Here is an 18,906-nt window from a genome sequence, read left to right on the forward strand (position 1 = left end):
CATGCCACCCCACTAAATGCTTCCTCTCAACTGCTCTAAACTCCACTGGTTATTCAAAGCCCAGCTCCTCCACAGAGTCATCCCCAACAAGCCACCCCAGATTGACCTCCTCATCCCTTCTACACCAGTGAACCAAATTTACCCCTTCTAGAGAGCAAATGACCCTTCCTCATTACTCCCTCCATACCTCCATAACCCCCCAACAAGTTCCCAATCTCACCACTCTCATGACTCCCCATTCTCATGATTAGAAAACTTATTTCTTGGACCAAATACAAAGATGACCACAACTCACATTTACCAGGCGCCAAATATTTGTGAGGCATTATGCTAAGCACTTTATATGCATTAGGTCAGTTAATCCACAATGCAACCTGGTGATATAGATTCTCTCCATTGATTCACAACCCAAGACATATTGTATACATTTCAATAGGGAAGATAGTAGAAAAGAAATGAATATACAAGAAATAAATAAAGATGTGTGTGTGCGTGTGTGTGTGTATATGTATATACACACACTATACATAAAAATAGTATTGTGGTATTATAGTACATATAAATATGTATTAATATATATTTTTATTTTTTGAAGAGTATATAAAAGCCATGAAGGAAAGTAAAGCAGGGTAAAGAGATAGAGAGACACATAGTGGGCTGTATTAGATGAAGTCATCAGAGAAGCAACAGAGACTGCAATGAAATAAGGAAGCAAGCCAGCAGAGCTAGGGGCAAGATGGTCCAGGCACACACAAGGAAACTAAGCTACAGAGAGGCCACATGGCTTCCCAGGGTCACAGAGTAGCAGACATAGTATGTCTGAACCCTAGTTGTGACTCCAGAGTCTTATCATTAGCTACCATTTTTCATCTCCCATCACTGCTCTGTAGCAGTTCACTCCAATAAACAGCTCTGGATTTCTGAAACCCTTTTATTGCCTATTATAAGACAAGTGTGGGCTTTCTGTGTGCCAGACTCTGATCTCTGTGACATTCACTTCTCCAGTTCCTTCTCCAGGTATAACATGTTGCCCTGGTTTCAGATTCATCTCCCACCCTTATTCTTTAAGGTTTAGACTCCAGACTCTATCCTTCATCCAGTCTCATGACTTCAATTACCACCACCTCTCTGAACTGATTCCCAAATCGGGTTCCCAGTTTGATTTGATGGGCAGCTTCTTGGGAGCAAGCCTGTGCCTCATTCATCTCTCTAATCCTAATATCCATCACAATGCTGGGCGCTTAATAAATGTGTGCTTCTCTGAAATGAATTAAACTTGAACTTCACACTTCCAACTGCCTTCGGGACAGTTTGACCTGGATGTTTTCCCAGCACCTCAAAAATCAATATTTCTAAAAATGAACACATTATCTTCCCTCCAAAACCTGTGCCTCCTCCTGTTTTTCTTGCTTCTTATCACGGCACCGTGAAATACCACAATGCCACTAACCACCCCACCTTTCTCTTCCCCAGCTAGCTCATATCTCCATTCCCACTGCCTTTATCTTTGTTCAAATGTTTGTTTTCTCCTGCCTACACTAATACAACAGCTTCCTAACGACATCCCTGGTCCCTGTCTATGGTGCTTCTTACATAGCTATGCAAAATTAATGCTCCTCATTCTGACACTGTGAAATTCAACTGGCTCCCTGCTGTCTACAGAACCAAATCTCAGTCTTATGTTCCAACCCATATTGCCCAGTGACTACTGGACAGCTTCTCCTCTCTCATATCCAAGAACATCTTAAATTCTGTAGTTCCAAAATTGATCACTTTTTTTTTCAACTAAATCTCCTTCTGTATTTCCCATCTTGGTAAATTTATGCCACCCACCAGTTACCCAAACCAGAAATCTAAACGTTATCCCAGGCTCTTCCTTCTCCCTGAATCCCAATGACAACTCATCATTTAACAACCCAGCAGTTCCTCCTAGCCTTGTCCTCTATTTATCTCACATGTATTCTCTACTCTCCACCATATGACCAATGACGTACTATGTCCTTCAATATGTCTCACCTACAACTACCATCACAGCAGGTGTCCTTGCCTGCTGTTTCATCCCTCTTTCTGATCATGTGCCACCTCACTGTGGTTACCTTCCCAGCATGCAAATGTGATCATGCTTTGCTTCTCATTGAAATGTATCAGTAGTTCCCCATTGTCTTTATACCCTGACCCTGGCTACTTCCCAGCTTCCCATCTCACTGTCCCCTTTTACCCTACATATTCACTGCACCACCCAGAACCTCTTACCATTTCCTGATTGTACCACCATCTTCTCCTGGCCCAGCCTCAGAACCATAGCTTTACCTGCCTGAAACATCCAGCATCCTACCTACCATCTTTCCCTAGAAAACTCATTCTCATCCTCCAGTCCCAGGTAGTGCATGTAGCTTTCTTTGACCCTGTCCAGCGTGCATAAGGTGACTTATGTGTTTCCAAAGCACTCTGTGCTTGGTGCTATCATACAGCTTGTCATGTTCTCATTTTCAACTCACATTTCTATCTTTTTAACTAGATTCATGGTTTCCCAGAGTATATTTTTCATCTCTGTATTCTAGGCCTTAAAATAATACTTGGCAAATGGATGTTCAGTGTATGTTTTATGAAATAATAAATTGGTGCTCATTTGGGAAAGCCCCCACTGATATGGAGTAGTAGTAATATTACTTAGTCTAGAGGGCAGTACTGTTTTTCTATGTAAGGGATTGTGTGTGTGTGTGTGTGTGTGTGTGCGTGCTATATGTGGTTTAGTGAAACCAATATCACTTAATAACAAACCATGTGATTATGGTAGATCTACTCTACATTCCTTCACCTTATTATTTCATAGAAGACAAGGACTGAAGCTACTGATATCCTCATCAAGAATATACAACAGCGTCCTAGGAAGGTATTTAGCATATGCCTTTGAAGATGAGGTGAAAAGCGTGTGCTATGTGATTATACACAATTCAGGTCAAGTAGAATTCTGGGGTAGAGAAGAAAGATATCATTTAAAAGTTTAGTTTCTATACCCTAAACAACTACCACACCTTTTAATGTTTACTAGCGCAGTGTTTCTCATACGATAGGTTATTGATAAATGCATTTTAAATGAATGATTATTGAATAACATCCCCCAAAATATTTCTAAAACTATCAGAAAACAAATTACTTGAGGGCTGAAGTTATAAATTTCACTGTTTGAAATCTGAAGTTCTGAGCTAATGATATTTATGATAAGCCACACTCTCATGGTCAGCGATTCTGGGATAAATGAAGCTATGGTTTCAATTGCAATGCTTCTAGCAATTTTTTTCTACAGTTCAATCTTCCCAGTGTAGTGTTTATGGTTTTCCATTGTCAGTGTTTATTCTGAGAGGAAAACAACAGTTTTGAAAGTGTTAGTTTTTAATGACTAATTTTCATTTGGAAGATACATCCACAACTTTAACTAGGAGAATGTATAGTGTTTAGCAGCAAATCCTGTATTGAAATCACATCAGAAGTGATAGTATTTATTAGTTTCCAGCTTGTTAGTTTAGATGTGTTTTTAAAAATTATCTTCAAACATCTCCATTAAAAATTGAATTTATTCTATAAACGCACAACAAGAGAATCTCCTCATTCCACTTCCTTGTATATTGTTGTATTTTGCAGTTTCCACCTTCCTTTTTTCCATGTTTCTCAATGCCTGGTTCTGAATGCTGATTGTTTTATACTTGTCTCCCAAGATTTCTATCCCCACAACTTTCAAATTAATGTGATGCACCTGTGTTTCAGAGTTTACACCAATTCTCCCAGAAATCAGAACTTCAGCAGGAAATTATGATGAAACTGGTCCATGAGAGGAAAGGGAATGGGTAATAGATTGCAATAATACATCCATCACAGTAGGAAGAGACTCAGCCTCAAATCAAAGGGAGTTTTTGAAAATGGGTAATATAGAAAGAGTGACTTAAGAATTCTTAGAAAAGGTAAGAGAAAATTTTAGCAGAATTTGGTCTTCACAAGTGCTTGCAATATTAGATCAGGTATAATAACATCCTTATGATAAATGATTGATTCCACAAAATTCAATTTAAAAATTAGAGTGATATTCTATTTAATTTAAAAATTCCTACACTAATTTGAAATGCCTCTGCTTTTACTGGAACATTACTTAAACTGGCAATAAGAGAGCTGAGCATTTTCAACTCCTCTATGACTATCTTTAAACAGAAGTTATTACTCATTTGTACTCTTCAAGGTTCCAAATCATACTTTTTATTTAAAAAAGTACATTTCTTCATAGACTTCCAGCATCATAGAAGGTTTTTAAAATTTTTTAAGTGCTTTAGATAATGTCACAGTTAATGTCCCAATGTTTTTAAGTGTTGGACAGATAAACCCACATTACAATTAGGTAAATAGGTAGAAGGCAAGAAGAAATTGGACAATAGAACAAGTATAGAATTTTGAGCCCAGTTCTTTTGATAGCTTTATTCTACAAGACCTCAATGAGAAAAAGGTCAAGTTCAATATCACTGTGTGCTTCCACTTGGAACGGAATGGCACTTATACCAACTAGAAGTAATCTTGCTTTTAAACACCCATCTCACTTCATCCTTACCTCTGTTACGGGAATGAATATTTTAAAATAAACATGTTTAGGGATTTCTTTCCTCACCTACTTGACTGCAAATATCTAATGTATATTCAGTTACTGTCTCTTGAATAAACAGTAAGCTCTCTGAAGGCAGACTCTATGCCTGTCATCCTAACATCAAGTAGTTTCTTTGTAAATATCTGCTGAATTAATCTCATTTCATCTTTACAGGATACCTGTCAGCTACGAGTATACAAGATTACCACAATTGTATAGATAAATAAATAGAGGAACAATACTATACTCAATGGCTCTTTTATATGTTCTCACCTTTCTAAATTAAGTTAAAATTTCTCTAAGTTAAACTCCTGTCCAGATTAAATTTGTTCTTAGGACTGTATTTGACATGGCTGTTTTAGAAATATCTGTTACTTGGTTATATGCTATTGCTATTTTTTTTTCAAATTCCCTGCAGACACAATAATAAGACCTAAGGATCAGTTTTCACCACAATGGAATGGGTTAAAGTAAAAGACTGTATCTCCACTTTTAGGCATAACTATAACATAAGACACTTTTATTCATTTAACATATCTCTGGAGTGTTTGCCACATGCAAAACATGGATTAAAGCTACAGGCTAGACCATTTTTTAAAAAGTAGTTTCTCATGCTAACCTAATGAAAATTCATTAAACTACAAAAATCTACAGCCTCAAACAAAGCCCCTAGCAGAATATCCATCCTGAGATGTACATCAGTTTAATAGTTACATGTGCTATATTCACCCAATATTATTATGAAACTCATGGAGATATTTAGAATTCACATCTTTTCTTGCAAAAATAAAATAAGATTGAGAGACATTCTCAGGAACACCTTAGCATCGAAAACTCAATGTACAGACAGTACAACAAAGAAGACATGGGGTGGGGGAGTAGTCATTAGACTGCAGTAGTTACTACATCAGTCAAATCTAATTTTGATTCCCATTTGGGCTATGATAATGTCATTTCTTAAATAAACTGTTTCACTCAAAAGATCCTTCAAAATATTAAGAAGTGTTGACATCTGGAGATGAAAGCCTATTTTCCTCCACAGCCTTTTTAAAGTAAAGACCTATAAAAAAAATGCCAGTTTCAATTCCCTGAAGGCTTTTTATTCACTATTCATGAGCAGATGCTGCCTGAATACAGGAGGGGACATTTCCCTAAGCCAATACAAATTTCAGGTAACCAAAAAGTTATAAACTGTTACTATAAAATGCTTTAACCACTTATTTTTACCTAAATAAATAATTGATGTGGAATATGTAGAGAAGAGAAGTTTCTAAAAGGTCAATAATATATCCAAAGGGTGTTTAAACTGACAACCTATTTCCAACGAGAGAGCCATTCAACCACACAGGCTCTGTTCACTCAGGAAGAAAAATCAGCCCTTAACATGGGCATGAAGGCCAAGTGCTCAATGTGGAAAATTCTATATTTGTATCTGTGTTCAAATTATTCCTTGTATTGTCAGAGTGTGTGGAGAACTTTCACGTTTAAACACTGAGCGCCTCTCCTTTTTCAGATTTCCTAATGCACGGTACCTATGCACACACACGAAGCAGCCTACAATGAAGAGGCTGGGCAAGAAGGAGGGACGCAGCCACAGTGGTGAGAGCAAAAGAGCTAACCTTCATTCCATCTAAGCCTCACCACAATGTCCCCTTCCTTTTCAACACAACCTAATTGCCACTGTGAAGTCTGATATAAACGAAAACACACCTGAAGAAATGGATATATATATACTGACTGGTGTCTCAGGTTTTATTTTTAATTTTTCCATTTCTTTCCACAACCCCTGCTATAATGAAAGGATTTGTCATCTGATGAGTATAATGATGAAAGTGATAATAATGATGGTAGATGTAGTAGTATAGACATTTAGGTGCTGGGTTGGGAAGTGTCATAAAAGGCCATTCTCAGTAACATGAAGTCATAATATTGTGAACAATCACAATCCTGTTTCAGAGTGAGTACTTAACTAATCTTTCCACTGTTTTATTTAGGGGTGAGGGGCACTAGGAGAGTTGATAATCACTCACTGGGAGCCCTTTGGTCTACTGATCTTGGAGGTGACAGATCTGGAAAGGTTTAATAATGAGGAAGAATAACAGTAACAACATCCAAAGGTAACAGTGACAACGAGGCACCTATTAAGCCCTTCTTTAGAAACAATGTACACTCTCACAGCCATGACACTATACATGCAAGAACATGGACAATTCAGAGAAGCAAAAGCTTACTGTCATGTTACTATATGGATATACTCGATCCATTGAATGGAAATGACAGGGAACCAAAAAAGAATGTCACTTCCAGAGATGACTTAACATACAATCAAATGTGAATTGTGATTTGTGGTCTTTAATAGGTCTACCACGGGGCAACGTGTATATTTAAGCACCTACTATTTTCTGAAGCATTGTGCAAGTATTTACTAGGAGTTCAAAAATGAGTAATTTATGCATGGTACTTGCCATCAAGGAGTTATAATTTAATACTACAAATAAGACAAACATGTCTAGTTTGTTCTGCCTTGTATCAAAATGAAAGAAAAACAACCCATGAAAATTCAAATAAGTCTTTGAGGCGGGGACAGGGAGAAACCAGTAAGGCTGCAAGAGAAGGTCACTACATTTCTAATGGGTCCTGATGGATGTACAGATTTTCACTGGGCAATGTGAGGGTAGGAATTTAGTTCTATGCTGTGGGTAAAACATGAGATGTGTTCGCATACCAGGGAAGAGTCCACTTTAGCTAGACCAAGATATAGACCTAAAAGAGTCATGGAAGATAATGTTTAGATGGAGAACTATCACCATACTGTGAAGATCATAAATATCAAGCTAAGGAAATAGTATTTTCAATTCTATAAGTAAAGGAAAGGCTTTAAATGAATTTTTACAAGGGAAAATAATATGACTCAAATCAGGTTTCAGTAAATTTAGTTGGTTTTCAGTGAGAAATGGCAGTTAATGCAAATAGGATGTAACCATCATGGCCTAGAAATATGCTAAGAACATAATCTTGGTGGTTGCAATGGAAATTGAAGGAAGAGACAGACATAAAAGCCAGAATAGAATCAATAAGTCTCAGTGACTGATTCAGCATTATGGGAGTATCATACAGAAGGAGACAGTTTTGCTTTTTTTTTTTTTTGCTTAACTGCATGCTTCAAAAATTATTGCCACTATTTGCAAAATTTGAACAACAGCAAATTGTTTTTTGTAGATAGAATCTGTCTTTTCTGACATCCTGGCTTTAAGGTGCTAATAAAATTTGCTTGCCGGTCTGACCAGTGTGGCATGAAAATGTCCCTCTAGTCCTTTAGAAGAGGAATGGGCCAAACTATAGACTGAAGAGAACCTACATCAAACTATACTTAGAGAGAGATTACACAGGGAGAAGATAATTAAAAGAGAACCTTATGAAAAATTGCACCAGATGGGGCAAAAAAGGGAAATAAGGGGCATAAAAGCAGATCTGAGAGAAGTCAGAGGAAATAGAATAATTCAGTGCCCTAGAAGGCAATTCAATATCTGTTGTTGAGCAAATATTACAAGTCAGACTTTGTGCTAGACACTGGGGATAAAGTGATGGGCAGGACATAATAGTTCGGCTCTCATAGAGTTCACAGTCTTCTAAGGCTGCAGTCCCCACCACCCGGGCAGTGGCCTGTACCAGTCCATGGCCTATTTGGAACCAGGCCACACAGCAGGAGATGAGTGGCAGGAGAGCAAGTGAAGCTTCATCAGTATTTATGGCCACTCTCCATCACTCACATCACCACTTGAGCTCCGTCCCCGGTCAGATCAGCTGTGGCATTAGATTCTCATAGGAGTGTGAACCCTACTATAAACTGTGCATGTGAGGGATCTAGGTTGGGTGCTCCTTGTGAGAATCTAATGCCTGATGATCTGAAGTGGAGCTGGGGCGGTGATGCTAGCGCTGGGGAGCAGCTGCAAACACAGATTATCAGCAGCAGAGCGGTCTGACTGCACAGTAAATGTAATGTGCTCGAATCACCCCAAAACCATCCCCCAACCCCAGTCCATGAAAAGAATGTCTTCCATCAAACCAGTCCCTAGTGCCAAAAAGGTGAGGGACTGCTGTTCTAAGGAATGTTAATAAGCAGCATGAAGCATCCAAGCAAGTTCAGGAGTATACCAGTTGAGAAAAGGCCATTGGGATCTTTAACCAGATGAGCAATTTGAAACACAAATGCGTAAGTCAATGCCTGAGGGTGAATAAACTGTAATATGTGCAGTTATATAGCCTTAAAACATTTTTTAAAATGGTAAAGCCCCTTGCACAAATAAAACATTCATTCTGTCTCTGTCTCTCTCTTTTCTCTTCCTCCTCCTTCTCCTTCTTTCTCTCTATCTCTTACACATACACACATTTACTTTAATCTGCTTGAAACAGTCCCTAAGAAGAGAGGTTATTAAGTAAGCAAACACATTCAGTTATAAACTATTGAAAAGCAATATTATCTACATGTTCTGGAAAAACTGAGGACATGAAAAACAAATAAAAGGATAAAAAAGAGTAAGGACCATATATTTTAAGAACTATATCTTCCAAAGAATCAACCACTATCTGGTCTATAATTCTGCAAAAAATTTTGCACACATAATTTTATACTGCATGGCTCATTAATTTCTAAACCATCCATAGCCTAATTTTATGAAAGAGGGCATAACCATTGGCCATAAAAATGTTCAGTGTGGGGGAGGGTAGAAGAGAGAGTGGCTGAACTTTAACACTTCATCATATCATTTGTTTAGTAACCCCTTACATTTGTATGACATAAAGAAAATAATGCTTTATGCAATGAAAAGCTTTTTTTAGGTTCAGAATAAATGGATTTTCCAATATTGCTTTTATGGAATTACTAATTTGTGTTTGCCTTATTTTTAATAAACACAAAACTTAAGCAGAAGCCTCAATATATCCATCAAATGACGATTCAAAATTTAAGAGAGTTTTCACTCCACTATTGAAACATACATTTTTCTTCCCACTTTTAGTTGTAGATTATAGCACATAACATCTGGCATCCCTACGTTACATGGCACAAATTAAGGACATCAATGAATGACTTTGTAGGGTTTTTTCCCTTTAAGCTTATTTCTGATTCTCTTTCAAACATACGGCTGAATTATCCTCTCCCTCTATCTCTTCACTGGTAGGAGGATTGCGTTTGATTTTATAGTAGGAGAGCAAAACAATGGAAGTAGACAAAAAAATGAAAATTATATTCTGGGCAGGCTTAGGGTTTACTATGGAAGCTGGCAGGGTAAAATTGGGCACTCTAATTCATAAGACACCTTCTCTACTTTATGTACTTGTTTGCAACTCATCCACTTTCTGTACTGTGTACTCTGTAGTGTTAACAGCATCAATTGCAATGATTTAGAATCAGTGCTGAGAAGTTAGCATATTAAATGCCTTTACCTGTTGAAAAGAATCCAAATAATGAACTTTTAACACTACATTATTATAAAGTTTCAGCAATACAACTCTGTTCCCATCATTTCTGACATTTCCCCTCTACTTTCTGCTGCACATGGGTTTCTCTGTTGCCTTTCAGCAAACCATTTTTCACAGTGTTCTGTCTCTCTCTAAGTTAGGCCATAAAATACACACATATATACTCTATCTGTCTCTCTCTCCCTCCTCTCTCTTCGCTAATTCCTGATTTCCCTCTCATCTTCATACCTTTCCCTCAGTTGGATCCTCCAGTTAAACTGTGTTGAAATTGTGATTACATCATCTTAAAAACCTCCATCCCAGAGGTATATATTGAAGAGAAAATCATTATGGTACATGATGGCTTGGAAGTTATGTAAATATCCCTCTTATTGGAAAGAGAATAAGAGGTCAGGGACTATTGTCTTAAAACAAGAACTGAAGGTAGAGTCTGAGCCTTTAAAAATCATCCCTTCTTATTCCAGGATTAATAAAGACCACCCTATATCTGAGTACAAGTAACCAAAATACTTAAGTATATGTTTGGTGAAAATAATACAGATTACATATTTGGGGGATCATTCTCTAATATTAACTTTGAAACAATAAAAAAATAAAAAAAAAACATACTCCAAACTATTTTTTCCTTTATTACTCTCATCATATGACAATTAACTCTAAAAACTTGTAAATACAATTCAAAAAACAGGTGTCAAGACAGCTCTAGTAATTCTAGTCACTTCTGGCCTCACCTTAGCCAAGATATAAATCAAAATCTTTCTGTTCCCCAAACAACAAACAGATGCTGATTCTAGAGATAGTACTAAAAGTTTTTTTAAAACATTATTTTAAATGTATTGTGCTCCCCAGATAAGATTTCATCTTTGTTTCTCATCTATAGCAATTATGGCCACCTATGACACTGTGAATAGACTGGACATGCTGATTCAATCCCCATCTTGCTGATGAAAGAAGAGGCACAGCCAAAAACTGTTATCACTGAGGAGACAAACAATGCAAGCCACCCAGTTCCCGAGACTACGTTCCTGCAGCCTGCTCTGGCTTGGAGTTCTTGTGCCTGAGTGAGTCCCTGGCAGGACAGATAGCTCTCTCTACCTTGCTCTTACGCTGAATAACCACAAAGACAGAGACCCTATGAACTCAACTCAAGACCCAACAATTACTCAGCCCCCTATACTTACAATATCACTCTGGAAAAATCCAGTCCTCTTAAAGATTATGAATATTTCTCACAAGATATATCCCAGGTAGGTTTGGCTCATAATAAGTGGGCAGCTACTGCCATAAGTGAAACCAGAACTACCTATCCTTATAAGTCAAATTTGGGCTTTTAAAGGTGATGGACCTATCATTTTTTTCAGCCTATAAAGGACCAAGACTTTTCTCTCTAAAATTTCCCACTCAAATGAAAATAGTGCCCTCCCAGTTACAAAGAATGACTTTAGCTATTGGGGTGAAGGAAACAAAGGAAGGGTGTCCACTTCTTATGTCCATTTATTGGAGTGATAGATTCAAGTTGTTGAGGCGACTCCATTTCCCTGAGTACTAAACATATAAAATGCGGAATCACCTCTTTGCTTATAACTTTACACTACTCAAGTCCAAGTTATTTCATCCTGTAAACCCAAACTATGCTGTTGCCATATATGACCCCTTAGTTTATATAATCTTGGAATGCCCACCTCTTTATCACTCTCTTGTTCCCTACAAACATCTTCATTCCATTTATGGCTCCTCTAAAATACTCTGTACACATCGAACCCACCTAAAACCAGATCGATGCAACCTAAGACGCTCTGTGGGAGAGCATTGCCCCCCTATTTCGCCGTGGGGCCCACCCACCTCAGCAGAACATCCCTCCCTGCTTTTGCAGAACGCACGTTTCTCTGGAAGTCACGCTCCTTGCACCAAGTGCCCAGCACCTTTCAAAGGCTGTACTGTATATAAATTATTTCCAAGTGTCACTGAGGACCATTTTCTCTGAACGCGCTAAACTGAAGCTCGCAATAAAACAAGACATAAGCTCCTGTTGAAGAATCTGACGTGGGTAAGATTCCGCCCGTACATCACAAGGGAACGAAAATGCAGTTTAATGAAGAAATGTTTGTGAGCAGAAAGGAAAAGTGGAGGGAGAGGAGAGATCAATACGATCTCAGCTCATTTATCCCCAGGTGTTAGGGGAAGGAAGTGTGCGGTCTGGAGTCATCTGGTAGATGCATAAACAACCTCGGGAATTTTCAGAGAAGGCAAAAGTACGCACAGGATCGCAGTGGACCCTGCCACCGCTGAGTTTCAAACACACTTCAAACATGTTTTCTGTTCCCACTTGGACCTCGCATGCATCCCCTCTCGGCATCCCCATTCCCGCAGCTCCCACCTCCCCGTCCCAGTCCCGCCCGGCGACCCTCTCTCGTGCAGCGAGCGAAGGCAACAAGCGTCCCCAGCGAGGAAGGGGCAGCCCCGTTCGGGCGCGAGAGGGAAGGCGGGTGGCAGCAGGCGCCCGCTCGCGTGCTCATCGCATCCTACCGCCTGTGGAGCTCGCCTCCTCCAGCTGAGCCGAAATGCTTTCCACTCTCCTCACATTCATTTTGGGGGGCGCAGGGTGCAGGAGCGGTACTCGGGAGTCAACTGGCCCAGGGGCGCCTGTCGGTGGGTCTGGCACCGGAGCGCAGCGCCGCACGGCCCGGGGCGTCCGCGGCGCTGGGAGCGAGAGAGTCAGTCGGCGGCGGCGGCGGGCAGGGCGCGCGGGGCCGGCTGCAGGTGCGGGCGGAGGCCGGCGGGGGGCGCCGGGGGCGCTGCGCGGCGCTCGGCGGCGGGGGCGCGCGTGGCGGCGGGGGCGGCCGAGGCGGGCGGAGCGGAGCCGGCGGCTGGAAGCGGGCGAGCTGCAGCGCGAGTCCGAGCGCGAGCGCCGGGGCCCCCTCCCCTCGCCCGCTCTGGCACCGCCCCTGCCACCTGCTGCTCGGCCGCTGGACTTGGGGAGCCCCGGAGGGGGCTGGCGCGGTGCCTCTGGCGACCGAGCAGACGGACTCCAGAGAGACCCGAGGCGACTTAGGGCCGGGCAGGGCACCCTCTGAGAGTCGTCATTGGTTTTCTGCGGGCGCCTCCGGGACCCCTTCTTGCTGGGCTCGACGCCTGGCACTGGGGAGGGGCGCAGAGGTACCACCTTTACAGAGAAGGCTCTGTTGGAACGCCCAGGGGCTCAAACTCCGACAGTTACACTGGAAATTCTGCTGCACAAAGTTAGGCTGAGTTCGAAGGACACCCGAAGGGAAGCAAGAAGACGCCCTTCTCCAGCACCGGGCAGAGCGCCAGGAACTCTTAGACAGGAAACTTTCCCAATTGAAGCTAGAACAAGTCATGCGACTCGGCTAGGTGTCGGAAAACACTGGCTCCAGACACCAGGTGAGCATTGCAGAGCCGAGGTGAAGAAGGCCACCTTGGAAAGAGGGGGTGGAGAGGACTGGGAGGCCTTTTGGACAAGCATCCATCGGGAGGGTTTCATTTGAGAGCTCCCTGGCAGCTCTACTGGGAGGTGTCACTCGCCCACTGCCCCCCATGAGCTTTCGTCATGCAGAGTCATTTACCTCTTAAGCAAAGTAAGGTGGGGACTGGTGAAAATAAAGACAAACCAATAGAACACCTGTGGCCATGGTTACTAATTGAGAACTCAAAATGCAGACTTCTATGTCCCTAAGAGTCAAGTACATGAAGCGTCTTTTGAGAAGAAAGGTCAAGCTGACCAGATCCCTGGGCAAACAGAATTAAAATTCCGTCCCACTCTCAACTGCGCGATCAATTGGCCGTGACATGGATGGAAGCCTTTACTGTTTGTAAAACCATTAACTCTCCCTGTGGCTTCTGTGTTCTATGCACCATCACCAGGTGAAATCTCGCCCCCTTCTCCAAGTAGGTCTCAACCCACGCCTTCTTGCCCCTCCTCCCAGCACCAATGCCATCATTGACTCTCTTGGCCCTTTGAGTCCTGGTGGCATGTATTTGTACATTTTTTGTGATGGCTCTCATTCTCCTTTTAGTTCATTGTGAAGGGGACAAGTGCTGATTCCTTCATTGTCTGAGTTCAAATCCCAGTTCCACTATTTGCTAATCATGTGGCTCGGTGCAAATTATTTACATCAGCTGTAACAACAGTACCTACAATTATTGGTTTGTTGTGAGGATTTAAGGAAATTAGCAGTTGTAGAGGGCTTAGGTCAGTGGCTAGCACACAGTAATCACTGTATACTCATAGCTAGTCTTATTCTTGAAGTTGAGAACAGTACTGTATCAACAAAGTAATTAGAAAAGTGCCTCTTACATAGCTCCTCTTCACTAAACATTGTTTTCAATATTCAACAAATATTCAATATTCAGGGCAGTGAGGAGGCTGGGGTGGCAGGAGTAGAGTGAGGGCAGCGGAGGGTTATATGAGAAAGGGCCAGAAAGGATGTCATCGTGTTCACTCTAAATGTCTATAGAATTTAGTCTGTATACTTCTACAGCCAGTGTATTCTTCACACTTGCAAGCTTCCTCTTAGCAAGTCTCTCTGTCCATTCTATTGGATTTAACCATTTAATTCTCAGTATGTATCATCCCCTCCCTCTCCTGAATGCTTCTCATAGCAAGCTTACAACTGACTGGCCAACTACTTCTTTCTTTCTGTAGCAACTCTTGCCAGAAACCACTCTCACAACTGTTGCTCTGTAGATGACCCTTCATACCTGTTTAGCTCTGAATTCTATCATTTCCTATGTGATGAATTCTAGAGCTATCTTTGTGGGTTTGTTACACACAATTTGTTACAATTGATAAGCCAATAATATATTATTTTTAACTAACATTCATAGTTTAGATAGGACTAGTGGCCTCATAAAAAGAGGAAAAGAGAGAAATTGCTCAGAGGAAAGGCCATGTGAGGATAATCTATTTCTCTGCCAGCCAGGACAGTGTTGGTTTGGGTCCAGTGGCCTGGGTTAGAATCCCATTTCCAGCTGTTAACTAGATGTGTGTCCCAGGGCAAATAGCTTAACCTCCTTCAGTTTTCTCATTCTGGAATGTAGAAAAGAATAATGTCTGGTTTGGTTAACTGTTGGGAAAGATTAAATGAGGCAGCATACGCAAAGAGTTTAGAATGGTTCCTAGCATAGAGTAAGAGCTCGGTAAGAGCTATCATCATGATAGTTACCTAACACCATTATCACCATCATCATATTTTATTATGAATAAATCAAAGAGGAAAAGGCACCACTAGGTTCTGCAACAGGTCAGCTCAACCACTCTTCATAGCATGGGAAGTAATCTACAACTCCTTTTCCATCTACAAGATACACAGAACATTTTGTTGGACCAGCCTACTTCTCAAATCTTATCCGATGCAGATCTGTGTTGGTCCTGCCAAGTATTTATCCCTGGACTAGTTATAAAGAAGGCAAGAAAGTCATGTAAGATAGACACTGTGTTGGAGAAATTTGCAATATATTAATGTTTCCAAAATATTTATGTGGGATCTTAGCTACTGTGAAATTCATGTCCAGAATCTTTGTGGATCCTTAGTCATTATCATATATTGTAGGAAAAATCATTTTTTTACTGTCATCTCTGATATTTGGGACTAAAGGTCCAGGGTAACTGTCTTGCTTATACCATCTCTTTATTGGCTCTTCAGATGTCAAACAGTTACAGAGAAGAGATCCATGAGCCACAGAGTACTGTACCAGCTCCTTGTTCCTCCTTCAAAGTTGTAGCAACCCTAGACTCTCTTCCCAACCACCCAAGACATACATGCACAAATATTTCCATCTTCCATGACTAACTCTGGATTACTCTTCATGTAGCATGAATGCATGTTGTTCCCTTAAGGAACTATATTTAAAATTGGATGCAGAAATAGTAAACTCACATGTGCCAGTGATTAAGATTTTATAAACATTATATCATTTCATCTTTACAGAACACTAGGAGGTAAGCACTAGTATTGTCCCTATTTAATGAAGAAATTAAAGCTCACAGAGATGAACCGGTTTGCCAATTTAACACCAATATAATCAGCATCTCTGGGATTTGAACCCAACATTCGAACTCAAGACTCCCAGACTTAATTACTACAACACTGTACTATCACCTGGGACTAGGATTTAGATGCTCTGGACTCTGACATTTCCCAGCTTCGTGTCCTCCAGAAAGTTACTGATCATTTCTAAGCTTCAGTTCCTCATTTGTAAAAAAAAAAAAAGGGAATTTCTGCCTCACAAGGTCATTGTCAGGATCAAGTCAGGTAATGAAAGTGAAAGCTATATATAAACCTTGGAATGTTGTGGAAGCATCCAGGGTTGCTTTTATTATTGCCCTGATCTTTTATTGCCTATGATTTTATTGCCTGGTCCTTTCTGAAAGCCCCTTATGTTTTGGCACAATTCTCCCTTGCTCATAAGGACTAAAACAATAATAGTAAAACGTCTAGTATTTAATATTTGTGGAGTGCTTACAATGCACTATGTGCTGTGTTAAAAGCTCTATGTCATTATATGACTTAGTACTAAGAAGAATCACCTTATAGAGCTATTTTTTAACCTGCTTTTAAAATGAGACTCAGATTCAGAGAGGTTAAGTAGCCCAAGGCCAGACAACTATGAAAGGGCTGCAGCTAAGATTTGAACCCACATTCATCAGGTTACAGAATTGGAGCTTTCAATTGCTTCTTGATGCTTCTCAAACTTTAGCATACGTAAGAATCACCTAAACAGTTGGTTTAAAAACTCCTCTACTCCAGCCTCCACAATGGATTCGCTAAGTTTGGGGGAGAGGTATTAGAATCCAATTGCCTTTTTAATTAATAGACTTTATCTTTTAGAGCAGTATTAAATTTTCAGCAAAATTGAGCAAAAAGTATACAGAGCTCCCATTACCCCTCTTCAGCGCCCCCTCCCCCTGTTTCCAGTTTTCCCTATTATTAACATCTTGCATTAGTGTAGTACATTTGTTACAATTGGTGAACCAACAATACATCATTTTAAACTAATGTTCATAGTTTAGATGGACTGGTGACCTTAGAAGAAGAGGAAAAGAGAGGGATCACGCAGAGGAAAGGCCATGTGAGGATAATCCAGCTGTCTGCCAGCCAGGAAGAGAGTCCTCACCAGAAACACAACTCTGCTGACACCTTGACCTTGGACTTCCAGCCTCCAGAACTGTGAAAAAATAAATTTCTGTTGTTTAAACTACAGAGACTGTGATGTGCTAATGGTTTTTTTGGTTGTGTGTGTGTGTGTGTGTGTGTGTGTGTGTGTGTGTGTCATCCCAAACAAATACATACCCCCCAAGACCATCCTTTGAGAAATCACTACTCTTCGCCAAAGGTAAGAAAGTGTGATTTGTGATCCAGCAGCATCTGCAGCACCTAGAAGCTTGTCAGGAACTCAGAATCCGGGGCCCTGCCTCAGACCTCCTGAATTAGCATCACCCTCAGGTAGTTCCAGATATGCAGATTACAATGTGATAAATGCTGCTCAACACAACACTGTTTTGTGTCTTCTACCTGTTTACCTCGGGCTCCTGTGGAGCCACAGAGAGATCAGTGGGCATGAAAGGAGGCTGGTGTTGTAATCACAATGAATCCTCTGCACTTTAGCTAAACAACCCTGTTTCACTTTTGTGCCAGCCCCTACTCAAAGAATAATGCATTGTCCCATTAGATTTCATGTAGCAAATATCCACAACCTTGATCAGCTGACTACACCTGCAAATTTCTTTGTGATTCTTGATCAGTATTATAATAATCAGGAAAAATAATCTACTTTGAGATCCTCCCATTAAAGGGGATATTCATATGCCATAATGAAACAAAAATGAGGCAAACATTTTAGAGCAGCAAGATTCATTCTCACCTTCCTGTGGGATTTTTATATTCAGTATCTTACTTGATCTTTACAACTCTGAAAAGTAGACAGGTCAGATTTTATTATCCCCGCTTTGCAGATGAAGAAACTGAAGCCCATAGAGATTGAGTGACTTACTAGAATTTTTCACAAAGTACATGGGATGCAACCAGGTCACAAACCTTCCTCATCTGACATCTTTCAGCACGTGGTTCTATAAGCCTTGCCAAGTTTGTATGAGCTGGAGTGCTGCCAAATGAACTATAATTCTCTAAGCACCAAAATTCAGATTTGCCTTGCAACTTCGTCTTGCAAGATAAGTCCATATTACCAATGTAAAGTTATTATCTCACTTCACTGCATTTCTCCTGACTTGTGGACTTCAGGAAATCCACTGGCTACATTCTCCATGTGGCAAGAGAAGTGATTAGGGGATTTACTTTGGAATGGAGATTTAGTTTAACTACCAGACAGCTCTGCAGAAAACTTAAAATTAATGTCATTAATGAAGTTAATGCTGAAAAGGTTTTACCTAAATTCCATATTTCCAAGTTCTATATTTGAGCCATATGTTCTAAATGGTAGATAGGTTCATTAAATTCCAACTCATTTTATACCTTTTATCCTTGTATTTTCTTTAATTGCTCATTGTACTGCATGAAGACTAAAAATAGGTCCTTGGGAAGTAAAAATCTGATAGTTTATCTATTAATAGTTTGAATGAAACTGTTGAGAAATGATTTTATTATAACTAAATGAATCCGTTTCTAGAGTGTTCTTTTTAACCAAAACTTGGACATAGCTGAAAACTATTCTAAATCACTTGTTTTCTTCATATATGACTCAAAAAGATCAAGTTCTTAAGAAAGAAAAAAAAAATAGGAGAGGTATGTATTTTCCATGTGTCTGTGGCTCAAAGTATTATA

The 18,906-nt window shown here is 40.3% G+C and overlaps 1 protein-coding gene and 1 long non-coding RNA gene across 2 annotated transcripts in view; one reads left to right on the top strand and one right to left on the bottom strand.

The window, feature by feature from the left end:
• Positions 1-12,841, bottom strand: part of KCNIP4 (potassium voltage-gated channel interacting protein 4) — a 1,096,218-nt gene extending 1,083,377 nt beyond the window's left edge. Inside the window, exon 1 of the mRNA XM_012737679.3 lies at positions 12,635-12,841. Coding sequence (XP_012593133.1) covers positions 12,635-12,695 — 61 coding nt within the window. The 5' untranslated portion in view covers positions 12,696-12,841. The remainder of the gene's footprint in view (positions 1-12,634) is intronic.
• Positions 12,842-12,915: 74 nt separating this feature from the next.
• Positions 12,916-17,328, top strand: LOC142869990 (uncharacterized). Its single transcript, XR_012918515.1, has 2 exons — positions 12,916-13,510; positions 17,134-17,328. It is a non-coding gene; the product is annotated as an uncharacterized LOC142869990 (long non-coding RNA).
• The last annotated feature ends 1,578 nt before the right edge of the window (positions 17,329-18,906 follow it).

This window comes from Microcebus murinus, chromosome 3 (assembly GCF_040939455.1).
Source record: "Microcebus murinus isolate Inina chromosome 3, M.murinus_Inina_mat1.0, whole genome shotgun sequence".
NCBI lineage: Eukaryota > Metazoa > Chordata > Mammalia > Primates > Cheirogaleidae > Microcebus > Microcebus murinus.